Source organism: Ambystoma mexicanum, chromosome 8, assembly GCF_040938575.1.
Source record: "Ambystoma mexicanum isolate Mex_15411 chromosome 8, UKY_AmexF1_1, whole genome shotgun sequence".
Lineage (NCBI taxonomy): Eukaryota > Metazoa > Chordata > Amphibia > Caudata > Ambystomatidae > Ambystoma > Ambystoma mexicanum.
In genome coordinates, this window is record NC_090929.1 from 1,474,740,830 (window position 1) to 1,474,763,459 (window position 22,630).

The 22,630-nt window shown below is 48.6% G+C and overlaps 1 protein-coding gene across 3 annotated transcripts in view; it reads right to left on the reverse strand.

Moving 5' to 3' along the window:
* The window catches only part of LSR (lipolysis stimulated lipoprotein receptor), a 624,987-nt gene that overhangs the window by 387,371 nt on the left and 214,986 nt on the right, over window positions 1-22,630 (reverse strand). For all 3 annotated transcript variants that reach the window (XM_069611646.1, XM_069611644.1, XM_069611645.1), the window contains one exon: window positions 9,834-9,980. In XM_069611646.1, coding sequence (XP_069467747.1) covers window positions 9,834-9,980 — 147 coding nt within the window. The remainder of the gene's footprint in view (window positions 1-9,833; window positions 9,981-22,630) is intronic.

Consider the following 22,630-nt stretch of genomic DNA (forward strand, 5'->3'; position numbering starts at 1 on the left):
AAATTGACAGAGGACAAATCACAGAGTGGCGCCTCGGCTGCAAACCCAATACCCGGAGACCTCTCACCATATTGCAGTGCATAGTCTTCGCGTGAACGAATACCTCCAGAACTTTGGGGAGCTCCAGTTGGACCTCCAGAGACAAGACAAAGTCACATCACCATAGTACAGGAGTGAAGAATTGAGGTGGATTGACCAGGCCGAAAATGTTAATTCAAAGCTACAGACCGACATGGGAGCATGAAGAATCTGTTGCTGCAAGTCCTTTCTCTTGACCGCTGCCCCGACATCTCTTCTAGAGCCACACCTTTCGTCACCACGACCAAGGAACAGGAGACCGGGTCCACAGCTGCTGCATCGTGAAAGAATCCAGCTGCAGCTTCTTCACAACTCCTCAGGTACTGTGGGACCCATAGTAGTACATACCTGAAGTCATTCTGTTGCTCTTTTGCTGCTGGAGTGCTGATTGCGGTGTTTGGGTGTTCACCCGGCCGAACACTTGTGCACCCAAAGGGAGCCTTGAAACAGTTTTGTACCACAAACGCATTTTATTAACCTGTAATAGAAGAATCCTCTGGAACTTTGCCTTTTCTGCTTCTGTGACTTACCTGCTTTACCTCCAATTTGACTTTGAACAACTCGTACCTAAGTAGGGATTGACTGCTTAAGGCCTCTGAAAAGTATTACACGTCATTTGAGGTATTGAACTGCTATTGTTGGCATCGAATAACCTTTCTTATTCCTACAGCAGAACATTTTCTGAGTTGCTACCTGAATAGAACTTTACCTTTTGTATATAAGGAACAAGTTACTTACCTGTAACTGTTGTTCTCCAGCATGGGTCTGGCATGGATTCACATGCTCATGAATATTCCCTGTCGTCACGCTGGGAATCCTCGGTAAAGAAAAAACCAGTATCAGTTTCGTTTCTGATCTGTCTTTCGTAGTAGTAACCAATCACTGGTCTCTGCGTCATACTGACCACAGCCAATGACTGCCCTCTACCTAAGCCCCGCCTCTGCCAGCCATCTTCAGATTTGGAAGCACGTGAAGTGGCAGTATGACCAAGTGAAGAGCCGCAGAGGGGTAGGCGGGAGGGTTCGCATGTGAATCCATGCCAGACCCATGCTGGAGAACAACAGTTACAGGTAAGTAACTTGTTCCTTCTCCAGCATGGGGTCTGGCATGGATTCACATGCTCATGAATAAAGAATACATAGCAGTACCCACATGCACAACCACGGGAGGTGGCAAAGGCTCAACATTAAGCATCACATCAAACTCAACATTAAGCAATCTTACCTCCTCACCAGGCTCACCTCAGGCGAACAGGTTGCGCAGCACTGCTTGGCCGACCCTGGACTTCTCCCTGGAATCCCGATCGACGCAGTAGAATTTCGTGAAGGTGTGCGTCGACCTCCACGTAGCAGCCCTGCAAATGTCCAGCAGGGGCACACCAGATAGGAACGCCGTGGTAGCTGCGATCGCTCTGGTGGAATTTGCTCTCGGACGGCCAGGCAGCGGTCAGTTTGCCAACCGGTGACAGTACATGATGCAGCCGGAGAGCCATCTGGAAATGGAAGCCTTCGAGAGAGCCTTCCCCTGATTGACAGGTCCAAAGTTCACAAAGAGTTGTGACGTCTTCCGAAAACACTTTGTGCGATCCACGTAGAACTTCAGCGCTCTAGCCACATCCAGCGAGTGCAAAGTCCTCTCAGCCGGCGACGAAGTCGACGGGAAAAACACAGGCAACACCAAGGGTTCGTTGAGATGGAAGTCCGACGGCACCTTGGGCATGAAGGAGGGGTGCGTCCTGAGCACCACCCTCGTGTCGTGAAAAGTCAAGTACGGGGCCTTGCAGGAAAGGGCCTGGATCTCTCCCACCCATCGTGCGGAGGTGATGGCCACAAGAAACGCTGTTTTCCACGACAGGAACTTCAACGGGGCCGAGTGCAGAGGCTCGAACGGAGGTCCCATGAGCTTGGTCAGCACCACGTTGAGCTCCCACGCCGGGGCCGGAGCCTTCACCGGCGGGAACGATCTGAACAGTCCCTTCATGAACTCTTTCACCAGACGATGAGACCACAAGGACATCCGCCCCGTGGTTCTAGTGTATCGGGAGATCGCAGCAAGATGAATCTTGATGGACGCGTGTGCCAGTCCAGCTTTGGCCAGCGTCAACAGGTACGGCAGTACTTGGGGAGCCGTAATCCTTAGAGGGTTAATCTTCTGTGCGTGGCACCAGACAGAGAACCTCTTCCATTTGTGTCCGTAGCATTTAAGAGTCGAGGACGCCCTGGCCTTTGCAAGAACCTCTCTGCAGTCGGCCGGTATGTCGTATCCTCCAAACTCTAGCGCTGCAGGAGCCAGGCCTGCAAGTTCCGCGACTTCGGGTCGTGGTGGAGGATGGCGCCTCCTTCCCTGGAGAGCAGATCCGCGTCCACTGGCAGCTTGATTGACGGGGACGCTGACAAGTCCAGAAGGTCCGGGAACCATATCTGCCTCGGCCACGCAGGTGCGACGAGGATCATCCTGCACCGTGACCTCTTGAGCTGGTTGATGAGCCGGATCAGTAGTGGCAATGGAGGGAACGCGTATAGGAACAGGCCCGCCCAGGGGAACGAGAAAGCATCGCCCATGCTCCTCGGCTGGGGAAACCTGCTGGCGAACCTCCGGCACTTGGAGTTCGTCGCCGTCGCGAACAGGTCGATCTGGGGTGTGCCCCACCGTCGGAAGAGGCGATCCACTAGATCCTGCCGTAGTTCCCACTCGTGGCACGAGCGCAGCTCCCTGCTGAGTGAGTCGGCGATGGTGTTTTTTATCCCTGCCAGATGAAACGGCACCAGAAACATCCTTTGGGCGACGGCCCAATGCCACAGGTCCTGCGCCTCCTTGGACAGTGCTGGGGACCTGGTTCCGCCCTGTTTCCTGATGTAAAACATGGTGGTGGTGTTTTCGGTGAAGATCCTCACCACCTTGCCCTTGAGGGACGGAAGGAAGGACCTGAGGGCCCAGAACACTGCACGGAGCTCCAGGACGTTGATATGGAGGGACTTCTCCGTCGGGAGCCAAAGGCCTCTCGCGTGCAGATTTTCGGTGTGCGCTCCCCACCCTTCCAGGGAGGCATCCGTGGTCACTGTCTCCTGGTGGTCTGGAAGTCCATGCCCGCCGTCAGATGCGCGCGGGTGCCCCACCACCGGATCGCTCGGCGGAAACTCTCGTCGAGTGTGATCCTCTCCTCGAAGCCGCCCGTCATTTGGGTCCAGCGCGCGTCCAGGAACTCCTGCAACGGGCGCATCCGGAGCCTGCACATGGGAATGAGGTAGATGCAAGAAGACATCATTCCGAGGAGGGACTTGATGGACCTCACCTTGGCCGCGTTGGAAACCAACATCCGCTGTACCTTGCGAGGATGGACCTGGTCCTTTCCTCCGACGGGGAGGCCAGAAGGGACACTGTCGAGCTTCGCTCCCAGAAACAGTGCGTTTTGCGTGGGTACCAGGTGGGACTTGGCGTAGTTCACGGAGAATCCCAGGTCCGTGAGAAGTTGGACGGTCCTTGCCGTGTGCTCCACGGCGAGCTCCCTCGTCTTGGCTCGGATGAGCCAGTCGTCCAGGTAGGGGTAGACGTGGATCCCCTCTCGGCGCAGCTGCGCCGCCACTGGTGCAAGGCACTTGGTGAATACCCTGGGTGCCGACCGTAGACCGAAGGGAAGGGCTCTGAACTGGTAGTGACGCCCTTGGACCACGAACCTGAGGAATTTTCGGTGCCCCTTTAGGATGGGAATATGGAAGTAGGCATCCTCCAAATCCAACGACGACAGGACGTCGCCCTCCTCCAGCTGACCCAGGACGTGCTGGAGGGTGACCATCCGGAACTTCTGAGCCTTGATGAACTTGTTCAGCCGTCATAAGTCTAGGATGGGGCGCCATCCTCCCGTCTTCTTCTTCACGAGGAAGTATCTTGAGTAAACTCCGGAGCCCCGAAGCCTCCTTGGGACGAGTTCGATGGCGCCCTTCCTTAGCATCGCCCTTACCTCCCGGAGAAGCTGAGGGACGTGAAGCTCTTTCCTGGCCACAGGGGGGACGCGCAGGCACCTTCTTTGAAACTCGAGCGCGTGGCCCTGGGCTAGGGCGTCCAGCACCCAACGGTCGGTGGAGATGGACTCCCACACGCTGACGAAGCTCGCCAGCCGGCCTCCCACCGGGGTGCTTCGGTGGGGGCCCGACCCCACGGCCGGTTCAATCCTGCTTAGACGAGGCTTTGCCGCCTTGACCTCCTTGGCGACGACGGCGGGGTCCGCCTGACTTGCCTCGTCCCCTGTAAGCTTCCTGAGACGACGAACGGGCCGCTTGACGGTAGGTGGAAAATCCGCCGCCGGAACCTTTGGAGGCGCCCTTGCCTCCGCCGCTCCGAAAGGGCGGCTGCCGTTGCTGGAGAACCCCGAGAGCCCGGGCTGTCTCTGTGTCCGCTTTAATGGCTTGAAGGGAATCGTCCACTGTTTTCCCCAAACAGGTTGTTCCCATCGAACGGCATGTCCAGGACTCTGGTCTGTACGTCTTGACGGAAGTCAGTAGCCTTGAGCCATCCACGCCGCCTAAGGCACACGCCGTTGCCCAACTGGCGAAATCCAGTGTCGGCGATGTCCGTCGCAATAGTGATGGAGTGGTCCGACGCCACCTCACCTTCCTGCAAGATCTCCAGGGCATCCGCCCTCTTGTCGTCCGGTAGGAAGTCCAGCAGGGGAGCCAGCTTGTACCACAGCTCCCTGTCGTACCGGGCTACGATACCCAAGGCGTTAGCCGCCTTAATCGTCGTCGCTGCAGACGAGATGACCCTGCGCCCCATCGTGTCCAATTTCTTTCCCTCGCCGTCCGGCGGGGAAGTCGACGTGGAGGCCGCGAACCCCCCCCCCCCGCTTTCTTCCTGGCCGCCGCGGAGACGACGGAGTCCGGGGTAGGCTGCGCCCGGAGGCACAAGGGGGCCGCGTCCGGGACCCGGTACTTCTTCTCATACCGGTCTCTTCTAGCCGGCGTCGTGGATGGGTTCTTGAGGAGGGCGAGGCCCTCATCCCAAATATCGTCCAGTAGAGGTACCGCGAGGACCGTCTTCCTCTTGGCCTCGCGCCGCTGATAAAGGAAACCTTCCTTCTTCTTCTTCTCCTCAGGGCAGAGCTGGAAGAGCTCGGATGCCCTGGCGATCATGGAGTGAAAAGATCCAATCTCGTCGGGCGGGGAAGCCCGGGTGGGAGGAGACGACGGCAGATCCTCGTCGTCCGTACCCGTTGCGGCCGTGTCAGTCCCTGTATCATCCCCTCGAGTCGTGGACGGGGAGGAGGGCTGAACGGGGCGCGACGGCTGAAAAGGAGGTGGAGGGTGAATCCTTCTTTTCTTAGGAGGGGGGCTGCCCGAAGGGCCTGGTTCCGGGTCCCCCGACGGGAGTGGTTCCTCCACTGGTAACGGCAGTCTCGTCCTTATCTCTGAGCATAAGGACTGTATAGCCAACAAAATGGCCGCCGAGTTGTCTTGCGGCACTGGCAGAGGGGAATCCGACGGGCGGTCAGGGGCCCCGTCGGTACCCTCGACGATGTCGTTGTCTCCTGCGTCGGGATCCCTCCCGACGGGCTGGTCTTCTTCCACGCCAACGCCGTGGCTTAAGACCTCGATCAGTTCTTCCTCAGAGGTTGAGGCCGAATCCACGGCGACCTCCTGCCCCCCCTTTTTCTTCTCCGTCGGAGGTTTCACGGGGGTCCTGTCGATGGGCATAAAAGAGGACTCCCTCCGCGGTGGCAGGGAGACTCTGAGCCCCGAGGTCGCCACCACCGGCGTAGCCTCCACAGGCTGAGCCAGGGCCGTCCTTAAAGACATTCTGCAGCTGGCATCCAGGGCAGACCCTGAACAGCTTTCCGGGCGTCGAGCTTCCCTTCTCCTGGGCCATGACCGAGATGGGCCTGAGAAACTTCTAGAGTCCTCCAAAAGCGTAGCTCGACGAATCTTCACCCTTGAGGGGCGTAGACCAATCCGACACGGGTCCCCGTTGATCGGATGGAGAGTCGGTGGAGCTTGAGGCTCTTTTGACCGAAAAAAAACGAAGTTTTTGAGAAAAAACGTGAAAAAATAGCACTAACGCTCGAGAGCAATAGCACGAGGATCCCAACACATGAACGTGCGGTAAAAATCTGAAGATGGCTGCCAGAGGCGGGGCTTAGGTAGAGGGCAGTCATTGGCTGTGGTCAGTATGACGCAGAGACCAGTGATTGGTTACTACTACGAAAGACAGATCAGAAACGAAACTGATACTGGTTTTTTCTTTACCGAAGATTCCCAGCCTGACGACGGGGAATATTCATGAGCATGTGAATCCATGCCAGACCCCATGCTGGAGAAAATAAATATCTATTTTACTACAACTACAAGTGTGTAACAGTTTCTTTAGGCCTATGTATTTACTGAATTTATTACACTTGCCTAGAGCTCACATCTCCATCCTAAGATATGCCTGGCTGCTTTGCCATAGTACCAAACCTTTGAGTAGTACAGACTTATATTAGAGGTTGGGGCCAGTGTGCCAAGGGATAGTATTATAAAGTCTTACTCCAGGTGGACTTTAGGAAAACTCCCCACTAACACACACACACACTCAACAGTACCGCTTTCTCTTACTGGTCAATAATTCGCCTTTGTTCAAAACTGCCTCCACGCTCCTTTCCATCATCCTGCCTCCTTCGTCAATTGAACTGCTGCATCCTCCTCCTCAGGCCTCACCCGGGCAACCCACACCTACATGTTTCTGGTTGTCCGCTAGATCCTCCTTGCCCTGCCTCTATTGGTTCTTCCATTCTGGTTCCCTGGGCCAATTACTCCTGTTCTCGCCCGGGAGGTGTTACAAACATCCAAGTACATATAAGGTGGTCTAAGCCCCACCCCTTTCCCTCGTGCAGTTCCACCGCAGATCGTTAATGGCTGTCCGCTATAGAGTTTGTTTGATGAGTCCAAGTCCATATTGTGAAAGTTTGTCAAAAGTTACCCGTAAGCAGTGGTTTTGGTTTATGCAGCTTATAGTCCGCTTCCCAATGTGGCTCCATTGCACTGTTGCAGGTTAGGGATGTTGCCATGAGGAGCGGAATTGTGTTCAGCATCTGCGCTAATCCTTCCTTTCATGTTTTGGAGCAGCTCGCTGCAGTTAAGCTATTAGTTTGGGTGTGCCAATGCTAGGCGTTCCTCGAGCAGCTCTGGTGGGTTATCCCTCCGGTCTACTGCTGAGTGGCAAATTCTTGTAGTTCTCTAGAAAAAAAGTTTTTTTAAACAAACTGAAAGACTCCTAGGCATTGTGAAACAGGTATGGAGTGGTCAAGAGTGGCAATAGTCAATTACACTGGAACATATGGAGGATCTACTTTGAAAAACCGTATCCCAAAAGCTAGAATTGCAAAATTGCAAAGCCCACTTGTACGCACTTTGGAACTCAAGCTTTTGGGATTTTGGTGGTTTGTCCCCCCGCTGTGCATTTAATGTATTCAGGGTACACAACAATACTGAACTGGGCGAGCAGGGGACACAACCCTGCTCACCTTGTTCGGTATAATAGGCGTCTGTCTTTTACCAAGACTAATGTGCACCAAGTGCGCATCCAGCTTTTTTTATTCGACCTTTGATCAAAAAGCATATTGAAGGGGCTGGGGCTGGGGGTCCTCCCAACTGCCACATTGCCCGTCTGTGGTAGGCCTGGCTCTGGTTTCCACCCTGGCTGAGAGGGTTCCCCATACCTTCTTGACAGTGTCAGCATACTGACTGTCACAAATGTCTATAAATGTTTTATTTGAAACGATTAGAAAATGCAAATAAAATAAACGAAACAACCCCTTTGAATTACACCTGCACTGAACCATCTCATTAGCCAAGCCCTGCAACTCCCTCGTCTGCCATCTTTCCTTCTGCCAGCTGTATGAAATAGTATGAAATAGAAATAGTGGCTTAATGTACATACTGTTAATTTCTTACTGTTTGTACCTAATGTCACCTTTTCATGTTCCCCTTTCCTCCTCACCAACAGGTTCACGCACTCTTCATCTCTATTCCACTACTACCGTAAAGGACCTGAAAACCGCACTGTACAGTATTTCTGTTCGTAGTTATACGTCCAAAGACAAATAAATACAAATAAAATCAATACTGTGTTTTGCTGCTACGGGACAGAAAACACCCTTGAGATGGTGGTTTTCATTGCCATACAACAGCTTCTATATCCTCTGAGGAATAGAGGGAACTATTGCCAGAGAAACTACTGGCCTGTGGACGGTCACATTGTCCCACACGCTGACCAGGATGACTTTAAAGTCTGAAGCAAGCAAGGCCCATTCAGCGGAATATCTGTTGCAGAAGTCTAAATTCTCCACAGAATGCTTGTTTGAAAACGCCTTTTATTAGAGGAGGGTAGACCAATAAATGGAACATTGTCATTTCTTCCTGTTCAGGTATTTGTTTTTTTTAAACGCTTGTAGGTTTTTGGTTTCCAAAAGGAGTGATAGAATTTTCCGTGTGGGTGGTGTGAAAAAAGCGCTGAACAGACAAGGGTCTGTGCTTTAAATGACACTGGCACAATTATACACAGCTTTAAAACACAAGAGGCGAGGGAAAAGGTTAGTAGAAAAAAATGGAATACAATTAAATGGTATTCAGCCAAAAAGTATTAAAAGGCAACTTGCTCATACAGTAACCCAGTCAAGAAAGTACTCATTCACTCTGCAAGGGAAGACGTGACAAGTAAGGACAAGTAAGGACAAAGGATCTTAACGTCTGTTTGTCTTCAATGGGATTAGCCTTCTCTGCTCCTAAAGCACGTATTAGACGATTCCATCCAATCAGAAAACATCACAACAAAACCTTACTACAATAAAAGCTTGGTTATACAGCACCATGTTAACCAGAAAGCACCCTTAGCAGGCACCTCCCAGGGGCCATTAGCAGTGTCGGCATCAGTTGAAAAGAAAAAAAAATGCTGGATGAATTATTTAAAAGCACAAAAGGTCAAGAACGTTTGTGGTCCCTTTCTTTGCGCGATTAGGTTTGGATACCCAACATTCTTGATTATCTGGCACCATTCTGTTCACTTTCTGACACCATTCTGTTCACTTTCCTGCTGAATAATCATGCTTTTACTATGTAGAGACGAACGCTAGTCAAGTGCACAGCATTGCTAAACAAGACAGATGCAAGTGAGATACACAGAGATACAATGAAGACATCAGAAAGTCATTTAAAAGCTTTGAGTAGACGATTTGCACGAGAAATGCAACAATTCCAAAAGGATTAAAAGCATTACAGCAGCCAAAACATGCAAGTAGTGAATTGAAAAGGCAAACGCATGTATGTATACTCAATTCAAAATGCACTGAGAGAATAGTTTATGGTGCAAAGTGTGGCAAATTGCAAAATTAGATGGTCATTTAAGGAAAGGTTAGAAAGGGACTTAAAAAATGCAAAAACGGCAGAACATCGGTCTTAAAAAAAAAAAAAAAATTAAAAATCAGACATGGATCACATGTCAAAAGAGTTGCAATTTTAGTTCAACATGGACAATTTTAAACAGTTGCCTTTTTTGGGCGATTTTCTCAGATGCCAAAAACAATACCTGCTCAAATGTACGACACGTGCGGCAGCCCAAAAATCTTTAGCAAAAATGGTGACCTCGAGTTATTTCAAATATGAAATCAGACATCAGAGATTGTTAGCCAAGTCATAGGCCTTAGAATATGTAATGAATAATAAATGAACAAATAGCTTATTGAGTGATTACATGTTTTATAAGTGGAAAGTATACAAAACAATACTTACATGCTCGAGGACAGCAACACTTTTCTGGGCAACATGGGCAGCGCACATAACAGCAACAAGTATGCGGGCAACACTGGCACCAACAGATACTAATGAGAAGGAAAACTATAAATCCTCCGAGGACCACAAGCACTACAAAAAGCCAGTCTGGAAAACAAGAAGAAGAATGAGTAAATAAGATTTTGTTTTCATAAATTACACAGCATTACTGGAATTAACAGATGTTAATTGTTCATACTACCAACGTAATGGGAGCTGCGGATCTGGGAGGGAGTGCAACAGGACCATTTTTAAACTATGTTCTGAAGCCTCAAAACCTGTTTAAGTCCCTTTTCTGAACATGGTTTCACAGAAAAAGGTTGCCCGTCCACACCATACAACCTTTTACAGCGGACTGCCTGGCACATGTGTAAGGTAATGCACATTTTCTACAACACAAGGAGGATTGCTTTTCAAAGAATGTGTTTCTCAACGTAGAAACGTTTTGACTTTAGTCCTTCTGCCCCATAAGACAAAACCAGGAACACTAGAATGTAACGAAAATAATACAGCGCAGAAAGCCTGCCTCTGAACGGAGGCCAAGTCAACTATCAAACCACCTGCACCCAGGCATTTCATTTCTCTGCGCCTTCCCTATTGGTTTATTAAATTTGGCAGACGGGTAGACGGGTGGGCTATGTAACTGAAAATTCTGAAGTTAGTCCTCAGCTCATTTAGGCATGCACGAGTGGTTTGTCAAGCATATAATAACCAGAGGAATGGGTACTGCAAAGTCCCAACGGTTAATATCTGGGCACATTTTGACAAAACTCTGTCTTGAAGCTTACCATCCAACGTGTAAAGATTACAAAAAGACACGCATTGTAGAACGAAGTTACTTTTAAAAGATTTTTGCCAACTGAAATGATGATTGTTACTTTAGCTCTTACTGCATGGCACTTGCAACTCAGGACAGGAATGCCTCAAACGATGTACTCTTCCGAAGTGCAAGAAACTGGGCAGAGTAATCCGGACTTTTGGGGTTTCCTTACCTGCATCACCTTCGCACACTAAGAACTGCCTGAGCATCTGATAAACATAGCACTACAGAGGTCTAGGCTATGGAGTGTCCCATTTAATATGCAGTGGTTAAAAAAAAAAAAGTTGCAAAAAGATGCCTCCCAAAGCATTCTGAAGTCAGAGACCAGAATGGGAAGAAAGGAAATGTAATAGTACAGCTAGCACCACTTCATCCACGGGGTCATGAGCCAACGCAGCCAACATTAAAATAATGTGGATGAGGCATTTTAACAGAGAAACGCCCGAGGAGTCCATCACAATATCTTCAAACTACCTCGTTTAGCAAAGTTAACTGTGAGAAGTTGTCTCTGCATAAACTTCAAAAGGTCCTATTTTTATTTATTTTTACATCTGTAGAGGGCACTAACAGCCCATGGGCATCGAGAGGCGCTGTGGCATGAGATTGTCTTTGTTACATTGGACATGGTTACAGTTACAGAGCGTAGAGTCAAAGCAAGATTTTAGAAATAGGAGGTTACAACATAGGTGTTTACAGGTCAGAGTATCATACAGAAAGCCATTGGGACCAGAAGGGTCCGTTTCATACAAAAAGCAATGTTTTAATCACTTTCCTGAAGGCTTGGTGTGAGTCAATACCCCTAATGTGAGAAGGAAGCGTGTTGCAGTGAGACACGGCATGACTGAAGCTGGCTCCTCCTGCATGAATCCTTTGTTTTTTCGGAATGGAGATTCGGTTAGAGTAGTCCGTTCTCGTTGATCTGACTGCTAAGGGTTTGGCTATTCTCTGAGAAAGCTACAAGGGGGCCATGTTATGGACACATTTGTGCGCAGGTTTGAAGATGAAACCCTCTTTAATGGGTAGCAGTGGACCTGCTTCCAAGTTTGAGATATGGGCCCTCTTGGGATGCCGGTTGCGGCCCTGAGGGCATTATTTTGCACCGTTTGTAATTTCCTGATGTTTTCAGCAGATGTACCTACTAGGAGGGCATCACAATAGTCCAGCCGAGATCCAATTTTAGCTCTTGCTATAGTAAGACAGTTCTGTTTTGAGAGAAACGGTATGGCTGCGTTTAGCAGTTTGGAATGATAAGCTGCTGAAGATGTGATGGCATTGACCTGCCTGCTCGTTAGGAGGTTGGAGTCAAGGTAGACACCCAAAGTCTTCACAGCTTGCGAGACAGATTACAATCTTGAATTAGATATACTGGCTGCCCAACTTTTTCAAAGTTGCCGCTGATCCAATTAACAGAGGTTTGTTTTTTTCACCATTAAGACAGAGCCAGTTTTCTGCCATCCATGTTTGGATGGTGGTGTAGATCGATTTAAGGGTTATCTGGTCAGCCTCAGTCACCGGTGCCATCAGCATAATTTGTGTATGTGATGCCAAGCAAGTCCAGCATGTTAAAAAGTGGCTTCATGAGCAGGTTATATAGGGTCAGTGAGATGCAACAGCCCTGTGGGACTCCACATTTTAAATCTCTCGGATGAGCCTAGGCTGTGTCAGAGAAGACCTTTATGACCCTTTCCTGAAGAAACAAAGTGATCCAGGTTATGGCCTCAAGGGAGAAGTTGGCCGCAGAGGAGAGATGATGGCAGATAGTATTATGGTCCATCAAGTCAGACAAGTCCAGACGCAGAAGGAGTGCTGGTTTTCCTGGGTTTCTTCAAGCGAGGACGTACCCATGCTTCCTTAAGGCAAGTTGGGACATGGCCAGTGGAGCAGGTCGAATTGATAAAGGAAGTAAGGAAAGGGGGCAAGAATAGGGTCACATTCTTTGATAAGTTGCAGCGGGCAAGCATCTCCTTTGCTTGATGGAATGGAGGAGGGCGAGAACTTCTTGTTCACTCATTTCCTGTTCACTCATTTCCTTGACGGCGAAAGGGGTTAGATCCCTCCAAGTGCTGCTGTTGTGGTTAGAGATAAGGTGGCTAAGAACTAGTTGGTGAGAAAGGATCTTATTTTGGAGAGTGTTGAGTTTATCCAGCATAGCAGATTGTATGCCATCACACCAATCTTCATCTTTAAGGAGGGTAGGAGGAAGGGGGCGGTGGGTATTTCCAACTCTCTGAAGATGGCAAATATTTCTTTGGTCCCCGATTTAGCATTCGCAATCCTTGTGTTGAATGAGGTGGCTTTTGCTTTGATGATGGCAGCTTTATAATCTTTAGAGATGGTTTATAACGCTAGTTTAGCAGAGTCATTGGGGTTGGCTTTCCAATGGGAGAGCACTGTCCTTTTCCTTGAACGTAATTCTAGAAGCTCTTGGGTGAACTATGCATGTGTGTGCGTGGTACACTTAGCTTGCATTAAGGTGAGGGGCAATAGAGTCTGCCGCTTGAGAGATGATTGATTTGAATACAGAAGTAAGGGTATCAGGGTTGTTGGAAAAAGGGGGTTGAAAAGCCGGCACCCTGTGGTAAGGCATAAGCTTTTCAGTGGTAAACTGACGAGAACTTCTGGTAAGTGCAGGTGGGAGGTGGGTTTCTGGTTTAGGGGCTCCGTTAGAAATGTTGAGATTGAATGGAATGAGGAGACCACAGGATCAGGGATATGTCCTCGACACTGAGAGGGCAGTTATGGTGTGCCACCCAGTCAAGGGTACGTCCTTTGGTGTGGGTGGGCTCTATAATGGCCTGTTTGAACCCTAGGGTGTCTAGGGCTCTGTTGAGTCATTAGGATCGTTGAGGCCTAGATTGAGGTCTCCAAAAAGGATGGATTTTGTGGATTTTTTTAAGTTGTCTGAGAGTGCATAAATAAGGGCTTCTTGGAAGTCTAGGGCAGACTCTGGAGGTCGATATATAACATGCAGGGCAATAGTACAGTTAGGGGATGTGCTGATTTTAGTAAGGAGACAGTCACAGTTATAGCCTAGTTCCCCTTCTGATGGGAATAGTTTATTTGGCAATAATGGATACCCCCTCCACCTTTCTTAAGTGGACGGTCTTGTCTGAAGATAGTGTAACTGGATCGAATGATGAGGGCTGGGCGCTTCACTCAGCCAAGATTCTGTTATAATCGGTAGATCAAGGTTATGAGTCAGGATTAGGACATGAACATCTAAGGCATGCACTGAGAGGGAACGGGCCTTGATGAGGGCGTAGATGAGAGGGATGGGGTGGTGAGGTAGGCTCTTGATTCACAGTAGTCACCTGCATGTCAGCTGTGCCGATATCAGAATTTGCAGGCATCGCAGAAATGGTATTGCATTGCTTCAGATCCTTCACAGGCACAGCACATGTGGCAGTATCAGGAATAATGGGCTCAACAGGCGTGGTGATGTCATGACTTAAGGCGGTTACACGCACAATACACGTAGAGATGTCAGGATTCACAGGCATAATGGATATGGTTTTAACAGGGATCGCGAGTGGCAGCATCAGGGCATGTGTGCTGAATTCCTTTGGGGTGACTACCGTAGGCAAAGGACAAGGTCTCTTAATGTCAGAATGAAGGGGTTTCACTAATGCAGATATAGGACCCCTCTCTGTAATCGCATGATTCCCCCAGGGTCGATAATGGTAATGGATGCTCGCGAGAGGAAGTTGGGCAATGAGTTCCGGCAAAAAAGCATAGGCATTGGGCCAATGAATTGGGCTAAAGTGCAGCAAGAATACATTTTGTTTTCATTTGCACCAATTCCAGCACGAGTGCCCAAGCCTTTTTTCCTTCGATCCAAGTATCATTGTCATTTCCTTTGGTGAAAGTAGGCAGAGCAACAATGTTTAGAGACAAAATGTAATCGTATTTCTGATGCTTGCATCTGCATGGATTCACATGCTGTGCATATAGTCGTAGTGAAGTTGTGGAGTATTGCACCAAGTTCGAAAAGGGACGTCAACTGTGCATGACTAACACAATCCCTAATGTTATATGCACTATAGCCATGAGTCTTCACGCGTCCAGGTACCTCTATTCATTTCTGCTATGAGGGAGCCTGAAGAGAATACATGAGCGAGTACAGAAAATAGAGGAACGGTGTAAGAAGTCTATGTAACTTGAACTCAAAGAGGAGGGAGGAGGGGGCGGCGCATGTGAATCTAAGCAGCTACAAGTATCAGAAAGACAATTACGGTAACGTATGCCTTCTGATGCTTGTCGATCTGCTTAGAATCACATTATGTGGATAGACTAGTGAGCAGTAGCAGGGGATGTTTGAAGGTATAGCAGCAAATAGGTTTTTAAAACGGCTTGACCCACTTGTGAATCAGTCTTAGAATGAGTAGCTAAGCAACAGTGTTGTGTAAAGATGTGAACAGAACTCTAGGTAGCTTCTTTGTAAATGGCATCTAGACTAGAGTGGCCCCTGTGCCTCGAGTAGTGTGCTCCAGGCGTGAAAGACAGTCACAAGGGCTTGCAGTCAGACGTGCCCACAATGCCAAAGGGAGAAAAGTACACAAGAAGCAGGAGTACAAGGAGTCCTGCAGACAAAGGATAGGCAACAGAGGCAGTGAACAGAAAGGGGCAGGGAGTACAAGTCAAACGTTAGGTTTGCCTCTTGGTGTATATGCAGAATGGGGGAAGAGTTTCCCACAGAACCAGGGAAACGCCAGCCTTCAGAGCCGGTTACTATTCCAGGGCCCCACTCTGAAGGCTCATGGAAAGGAGCAACAGCAGTGGGTGTCTGTGTCTGGACCTTAAGGCACAAACAAGGTATCAGTACTCACAAGACTGAAGCCTGAAGCCTGTACGGGTCCAGCAAGAACTGAACAATGACTGCCTCCTGAAACAGGAATCAGCACATCGTTAACAAGGACACAAGGTACAATACTGAAACGTGACAAAAGTAGCAGATTCCCTGCTGGAAACCCAGCAGCCAAACTCTGAACAAAGGAATTACACAAGGCACAAGTGATTTAAAAGTAAAAACCAAATGTTGGCTTCAGGGGTTGGACTATGATGGGCAGCACTCTTAAGGCTAGCTACCTCTTGACCCGGTGATCTGGAGGGCTCTCCATTCCACCCTGCCCCTTCTATTAACTTCCCTTAATGTGCAACCTTACCTTGTTCCTCCTATGTAACCTCACTGCTACATTCACTTGCTTTTACCTATGTAATGTACCTGCCTGCACTATTCTGTGCAGCTGATGAATATTCCGCTGTACTCTTGGTTAACCTGGGCTTTCAGCTCAATACGATGCATCAGTCTTCTTATGTTGTAACCTCAAACAAAGCTTGTTTTGCCCTGTATTGCTATTTATATCTGTAAGACATGCGCCCAGATGCCCCAGGGCCAGGAGCGCAATACAAATAAAATAAATACAAATACAAAAACTGTAACCGAAATATCCAGGGAAAAAAGGAAGTCAAAGAGAGCAAGGTTCGGGACAGAGAACCGAAAGAAAAGCAAGAAAAATAGAATCTAAGTGCAGGGGTATGGCGACTTGTAACAAGGAACAGTAAATCTGGACTGGAATAACAAGAGTAGGACTGCAGAGAGAAAACAAGGAATCTCTAGCTCTGAAGTGGGATAACAAGGGCAGGACCAAAGACAGATCGCTTGGGCAATGGGCACATAACAAGTAACTGCAGGTAGAGAACACGATTATTAGTGTCAGAAAGGGGCTGTAGACAGAACATATGACTGCAAGCAGGAGAGCAGGGCTGCAATATAGGAAGCACAGAGGTACAGGACAAAAGGCAGGGGTGTGAATGCAGAGCAGCAGGGCTGCAAGGCAGGGAGCACAGTGCTCTGGAACAGGAGCAGGTTCTGGAAACAGGACACAGCAGAAATCCAAGGATCAAGGCAACAAAGGGCTGCAAGCGAGCTCAATACAATAGAACTGTGCTCCTGCAGGCAGCTGCTTAAATACTGACCTGCCCTATGCTGAAACAGGATAATTAGCAGCACCTGGAGCAGCACACCTGAAGGTAATTGCCCCATGTCCTCTGCCCCCCCCCTCTCTGGTCCTGGGAAAGTGAAAGCTGCACTGATCTCACCTCTGGGTTTTGTAGTTCTAAGACTGCTGCATAGTAATAGCCAGGTAATGGGAACTGCCACAAGGTGCATTATGGGACATGTAGTTTGTGAAATAAGAACGTTTCAAAGTCTTCCAAACAAAGTAAAGACAAAAATATGAATAGGTATTGTATTATGGAGATGGAGTCGAAAATAGTCCAAGATGGGTGCCACTTGGTGCCCCAGTGGCACAGCCGTGACAGTATGCCCCTCCCCAGGCCCCATGTAGATAGACCAAAAAGAAGATTAAGTCCAAGGCCTGTCTCACTGTAGAAGGATCTTGTACTGTTATAGCACATCACGAAGATCCAAAATGTGTTTAAGGCTTCAATGTGAGTCTTGAAAAGAGGAAACTTACATCTTTTAGAACCTTGGCGTTTGAATCCAGGAAAGACACGGTTTCAGAGGCACAAAAACACTGCAGTGTGTTCATGGACTGAGGAACTGTAAAGCTCTGCTGCATTCTCTACGGTTTATTCTTTTCTGAAAGAGGTTTTCCTTAGGGCTGGCAATGGTACAATACTGAAAGGTGGAACCAGAACTACAGCTGAACTGGTTGCTTTAGGGAGGGCTTCCAAATCTTCAAATGTAGTGATAGTCGATGTGATTTTCATACTGTAAGGCAAATCAGGCAAGACCGGAATTTCATTGCAAAGGGTACACAGCGGTGCCTCTTTGTTCACAAATGAATCTTCACTGGCATTCAGATACCTGGAAGGGTTCTTGAAAGGAACAGTATCCACTAGGCACTCAGTTGCCTCAGTAGATTATGCAACTGTCTCCACTATAGGGTAATTTGAGGGATGTAGAGCTTGAAGAGTTATACAGTCTTTGCAAATGGGAGGAAAGGCTTCAAGAAGCATGACACCAATGACTGCATAACAGTAGATCTTGGACAACTTTGTTCAAGGTCATGTCTTCCCTGTATGTTAGGGTAGTATCAGGTAAAGGAAGGCTTTCTAGTGGCTGGCCGTCAAAGTCTTGTGTGCTCAGGTTGACTGATGAATCTGGGGTATTGACCGATGGCAAAACTGGACTCCATACAGGTATTGGGTTAAGTTCAGGATGGGACTCAATGTCCGATTCATAGTCTGGTGCAGGAATGTCCATAGAAGCAGAGTACATATCTGACTTGGTCACTTCAGTAGAGGCTTTGTGTGAGTGAAGGACCGACATCAAGGGCAGGAACTGAACGATCCTTTGACTCATCAGGATCTTCACTCGGAAGATTACACTTGGTTTGTGGTGTAATGGCAGTTTGAGCCGTTTGGCCAACAGCTGTACAACAGTCCGAGTTACTTTGGCTGGTAAGTGAATGAGCTGTGTTAAGCTTTAGTTGGTATGCATATGCCAAGCTCAGGTCTTCCATCTGCTCTGTATAGGTTTGTATCTTTTTCTGCGTTACCATTCAAGGCCGTATGTCAATATTTAAAGACAAAATGTCGGGTGTTTGGCATAGTGTCAAATGGTCTGGTAAATTGTGGCCCTTTGCTAGATTGTTATAATGCAAGTAGACAAACTCACGAGAGGTCTTCAGTTTGTTTTAAGGTGCAAGCACCATTTCTGTAACTGGTATGTTCCTGTGAAGTTTTCCAGACCTACAATGGCAGGCTCTGGTGTAGCAGAAGAGCAAGGTGTTGAAATGTGAAGACTGACTTTTGAGTTATCGTGGTTGGTAGTTATAGGGGAAGCATCAAGAAATCCTAGTGTCTGTATTGGACTTTTGTACACAGGACCAGCTGCACCAACATCAGGACATTGAATGCCTTGTCCTGTTAAATGAGTGTTATTAGCAGTCTGGGGAGGTTGTGTAACTAGCCAACCTGATCTTGAGCAAATCACTTTGGCAAAAGGGATCCCATTAATGTATTCCTGTGGCATGCCTTCTGAGGTATGAGAAGTGCCTGGAAAAGGAGAATCAAGTAGTTTGAAATGGGGAGTAGTGTGCTCAGAGAGGCACAGTGGAATGCAGGCTCTGAGAGGAAAGTACATCATTGGCATGAGGGTCTGAATTGATGTGTGCAATGGCAGCACTAGAGTTATTGGGGCTTGCAGGAAGAGACGTGCCTACAAGCCAAAGGGAGACAAGTACACAAGAAGCAGGGGTACAAGGAGCTGTGCAGATAAGGATAGGCAACAGAGGCAGTGAACAGAAAGGTGCAGGGAGTACAAGTAAAACAAACAAAACAAACACGTTAGGTTCCCCCTTCGGGTGCAAGCAGAATGGGGGAAGAGTTTCCCACAGAACCAGGAAAACCACAGCCTTTTGAGCAGGTTACTATTACAGGACCCCACTCTGAATGCTCATGGAAAGGAGTGGGTGTGTCTGGAACCTAAGGCACGGTACTCACAAGACTAACCTCAAACCATCCAGATGCCAAGGAGATGTATGCCCAGACAGCATCATCCAAGAAGCAGCCAACGACCTGGCACCGTTCATCACAACCTTAATCAACTCCTCCTTCATAACCAATTCAGTCCCCAACAGCCTTAAAGAGGCGTGGGTCATGCCACTACTACAAAAACCTAGCCTAGACCCTAATAACCCCACCAACTATTTGTAATTGTATTTTATTGAATTTATATAGCCCTTTAATCCAAAGTGCTTTACATGAGAACACGCAAAATACATCCATCATAATATAGAAATTGAATCATAACAAAAACAGTGTAAAGAACAATTTACAATAATGCAGAGGTGAGGAGGGAGTATGGAGGGGCAGAGGAGAGAGAGGGAAAGGGAGATGTTAGTGGGGGTAAGATCAGGAGCAAGAGGGAATGTATGAGTGAGAGGAAGAGGAGAGAGAAGAGCAGGACTAGAAGGGAGGAGGGAGTGGGGGGGAGGAGGTAGGGCGGGATAGGGAGAGTAGTGGTAGGAGGTGAGGAAAGAGGGGGAGGGGGAAGAGCGAGAGGAAACGAAGGGTGTTAGGGAGGTGAGTGGAAAAGATAAGATTTGAGAGAAGAGCGAAAGGAAGGGAAGGAAGGGGAAGAGCGGATGTGAAGGGGGAGGAGGTTCCAATGGAAGGGAGCAAGGAGTTGGCAAGATCGGAAGCCGGAGGGGGCACAGGGAAGAGGTGGAGGAGAGAGTAGGAAGAGATTAGCAGAGCGGAGAGAGAGAGAAGGGGTATAGAAAGTGAGAAGGGAGGAGAGGTGAGGAGGTGGCAAGACCATAGAGGGATTTGAAAACAAGACAGATGAACTTGAATTTGAGCTGGGAGTGAAAAGAGCCAGCCTAAAGAGGTGAGAGAAGAGGAGATAGAATCAAGAGGTGAGAGAAGGCAGAGGGAGCGGATGGCTGAGTGGTAGATGGATTTGAGTGGGGCGAGGTGAGAAGAGAGGAGTCCAAAGAGAAGGGAGGAACAATAGAAGAGTCTGGAGAAGATAAGGGAGGTAATTAAAAGTTTAGTAGCATGAAAGGTAAGGAGGGGTCGGATTTTACGGATGTTGTAGAGGTGAAAGCGACAAGACTTGGCAGTAAGAGAAATGTGGTTAAATAGAGAGAGGAGAGAGTCAATATGGAGACCAAGATTACGGGCATGTGGAGAGAAGGAGAGCTGGGAGGGGGGAAAGAGAATGAAGGCGGGAGGGAAGGGTGGAGGAAGAGTATTGGCAGGGAAGAAGATTACAGTTTTATCAGCGTTAAGAGTAAGGAAGTGAGAGGACATCCAGGATTTGATAGCAGAAAGGCAGGAAGATAGTTTATCATGAATGTCGGGAGAGAAAGAGGAGAAGGAAAGGAAAAGTTGGGTATCATCCACATAGAAATGGTGCGAGATGCCAAAGGAGGAGATGATAGGAGCTAAGAAGGAGGTGTAAAGAGAAAAGAAAGGGGCCAAGGACAGAACCTTGGGGAACTCCGTGGTTAAGAGAAAGTGTGGGAGAGGAGGAGCCACCCCAGGAGACAGAAAAAGAGCGGTTAGAGAGATAAGAGGAGAGCCAGTTAAGAACGGAGTCCTTGAAGCCAAATGAGGAGAGGGAATTGAGAAGAAGAGGATGTTCGACAGTATCAAAAGCGGCAGAGAGATCAAGGAGAATAAGAATGGAGGAGTGTTTTGAGTAACGTGCAGAGAGGAGAGAGTTCAGGACAGAGGTGAGTGCAGTTTCAGTGGAGTGCAGTGGGCGGAAGCCGGATTGGGAATCAGGAAGGAGGGAGTGGTTAGAGATGAAGGAAGAAAGTTGAGAATAGACAATGCGCTCAAGAAGTTTGGAGAGGAAGGGTAGGAGAGAGATGGGGCGATAGTTGGAAACAAGATGGGGGTTAGCAGAGGGTTTTTTGAGAATAGGGATGATGGTCGCGTGCTTGAAAGGGGTAGGAAAAGTGGACGTTGAGAGGCAGATGTTGAAGGAGGTAAGGTATAAGGAGGGGGTAGATTTTTGGGATGAGGGGGTAGGAATGGGGTCAGCGGGAGAAACAGTAGGATGAGTGTTGGTAAGGAGGAGGGTAACATCAGAATTAGTGACGGAGAGAAGGAGGACATAGAAAAGGTATGGGGAAGAGAAGGAGGAAGAGGAGGAGAGTAGGAGGGGAGGAGAGAATAGTTTGACGAAGGTTGAGGACTTTGCTAGAAAAGAAGGAGGCAAGATCAGTAGCAGAGAGGGAAGAGGTGATGGAGGGATCAGGAGTAGAAGGAGAGAGAAGACGGATTAAAGTTTGAAAAATGCGGCGAGGGTGGGAGGATTGAGACTGGAGAAGATCGGAGAAGTAGGTGCGTTTAGCAGAGTTGAGGCATGAGTCGTAGAGGGTGCGATAGGAGAAACATGCAGATTGGTTAGAGGGGGTAGGGTGTTTGAGCCATTGATGTTCAAGGCGCCTGAGGAGGCGGCGTATGGAGGAGATGAGAAGAAAGCCAAGGTTGAGCAGGCCCATCACTACTGTCCTCTATATCCTAAAAATCTTAGAGTGGCCTATCTGCAAATCCAGAAACATCTGGAGGACAACCACCTCCTGGGCCTCATGCAATCAGGCTTTAGACCCAGGCATGGAACGGAAACGGCCCTCCTGGATCTTAAAATCCAGATGGACAAGGCAAAAGATTGTGGCAAACTAGCCATGCTCCTGTTACTCGACCTCCCGGCAGCCTTCGATCTCGTCGACCACCAGATCCTCGCAGAACATCTGGCCTCAGCCGCTGCCTTCTCAAGTGAGGCATCTGCGTGGGTACAATCCTTCCTATCCAACCAGACCACTAGAGTTTTCTCACCATCAGCGCACCCTATCCCCATCCACTGTGGCGTCCCGCAAGGCTCGTGCACATCACCAACTCTTTTCAACATCTTTACTAAGCTCCTGTTCAACCGCCTTGACAACCTGGGGGTCATGTACGCCAATTATGCTGGCGACACCCAGGTTCTCATCACGTTGTCAGGATGCTATGAAAAGGACTCCAAACTGATCAATGACCTCTACCTGGAGATCCAGGCTTGGATGGCTGAACATGGTCTGTGCCTCAACGATAAGAAAACTGAGCTATCTCCTCGTCGGATCACAACCTCGCCAAAACAAGCTCGACCCCCGATACTCCGCTATCAACATAGATGGTAACCTGATCAAAGTGGCCAATATCAAAACCGTAGGGGTCCACTTGGACTCCACTCTCACTCAAGAAGCAAGTAAATACTTCAGCCTCCTCCACAGCCTATACTAATAAGCTCATCAATGCTTGCAAAGCTTTCCTCTCGTCTACTAGTTGCATCACATTAGCCAGGGCACTTGTGCTCTCAAAAATAGACTATTGCAACACGCTGTACTTGGGCACTTCGGAACGCAACCTGAATAAAGTCCAGGTGCTACAGAATAATGCGCTCAGAGCAGCATTGAGT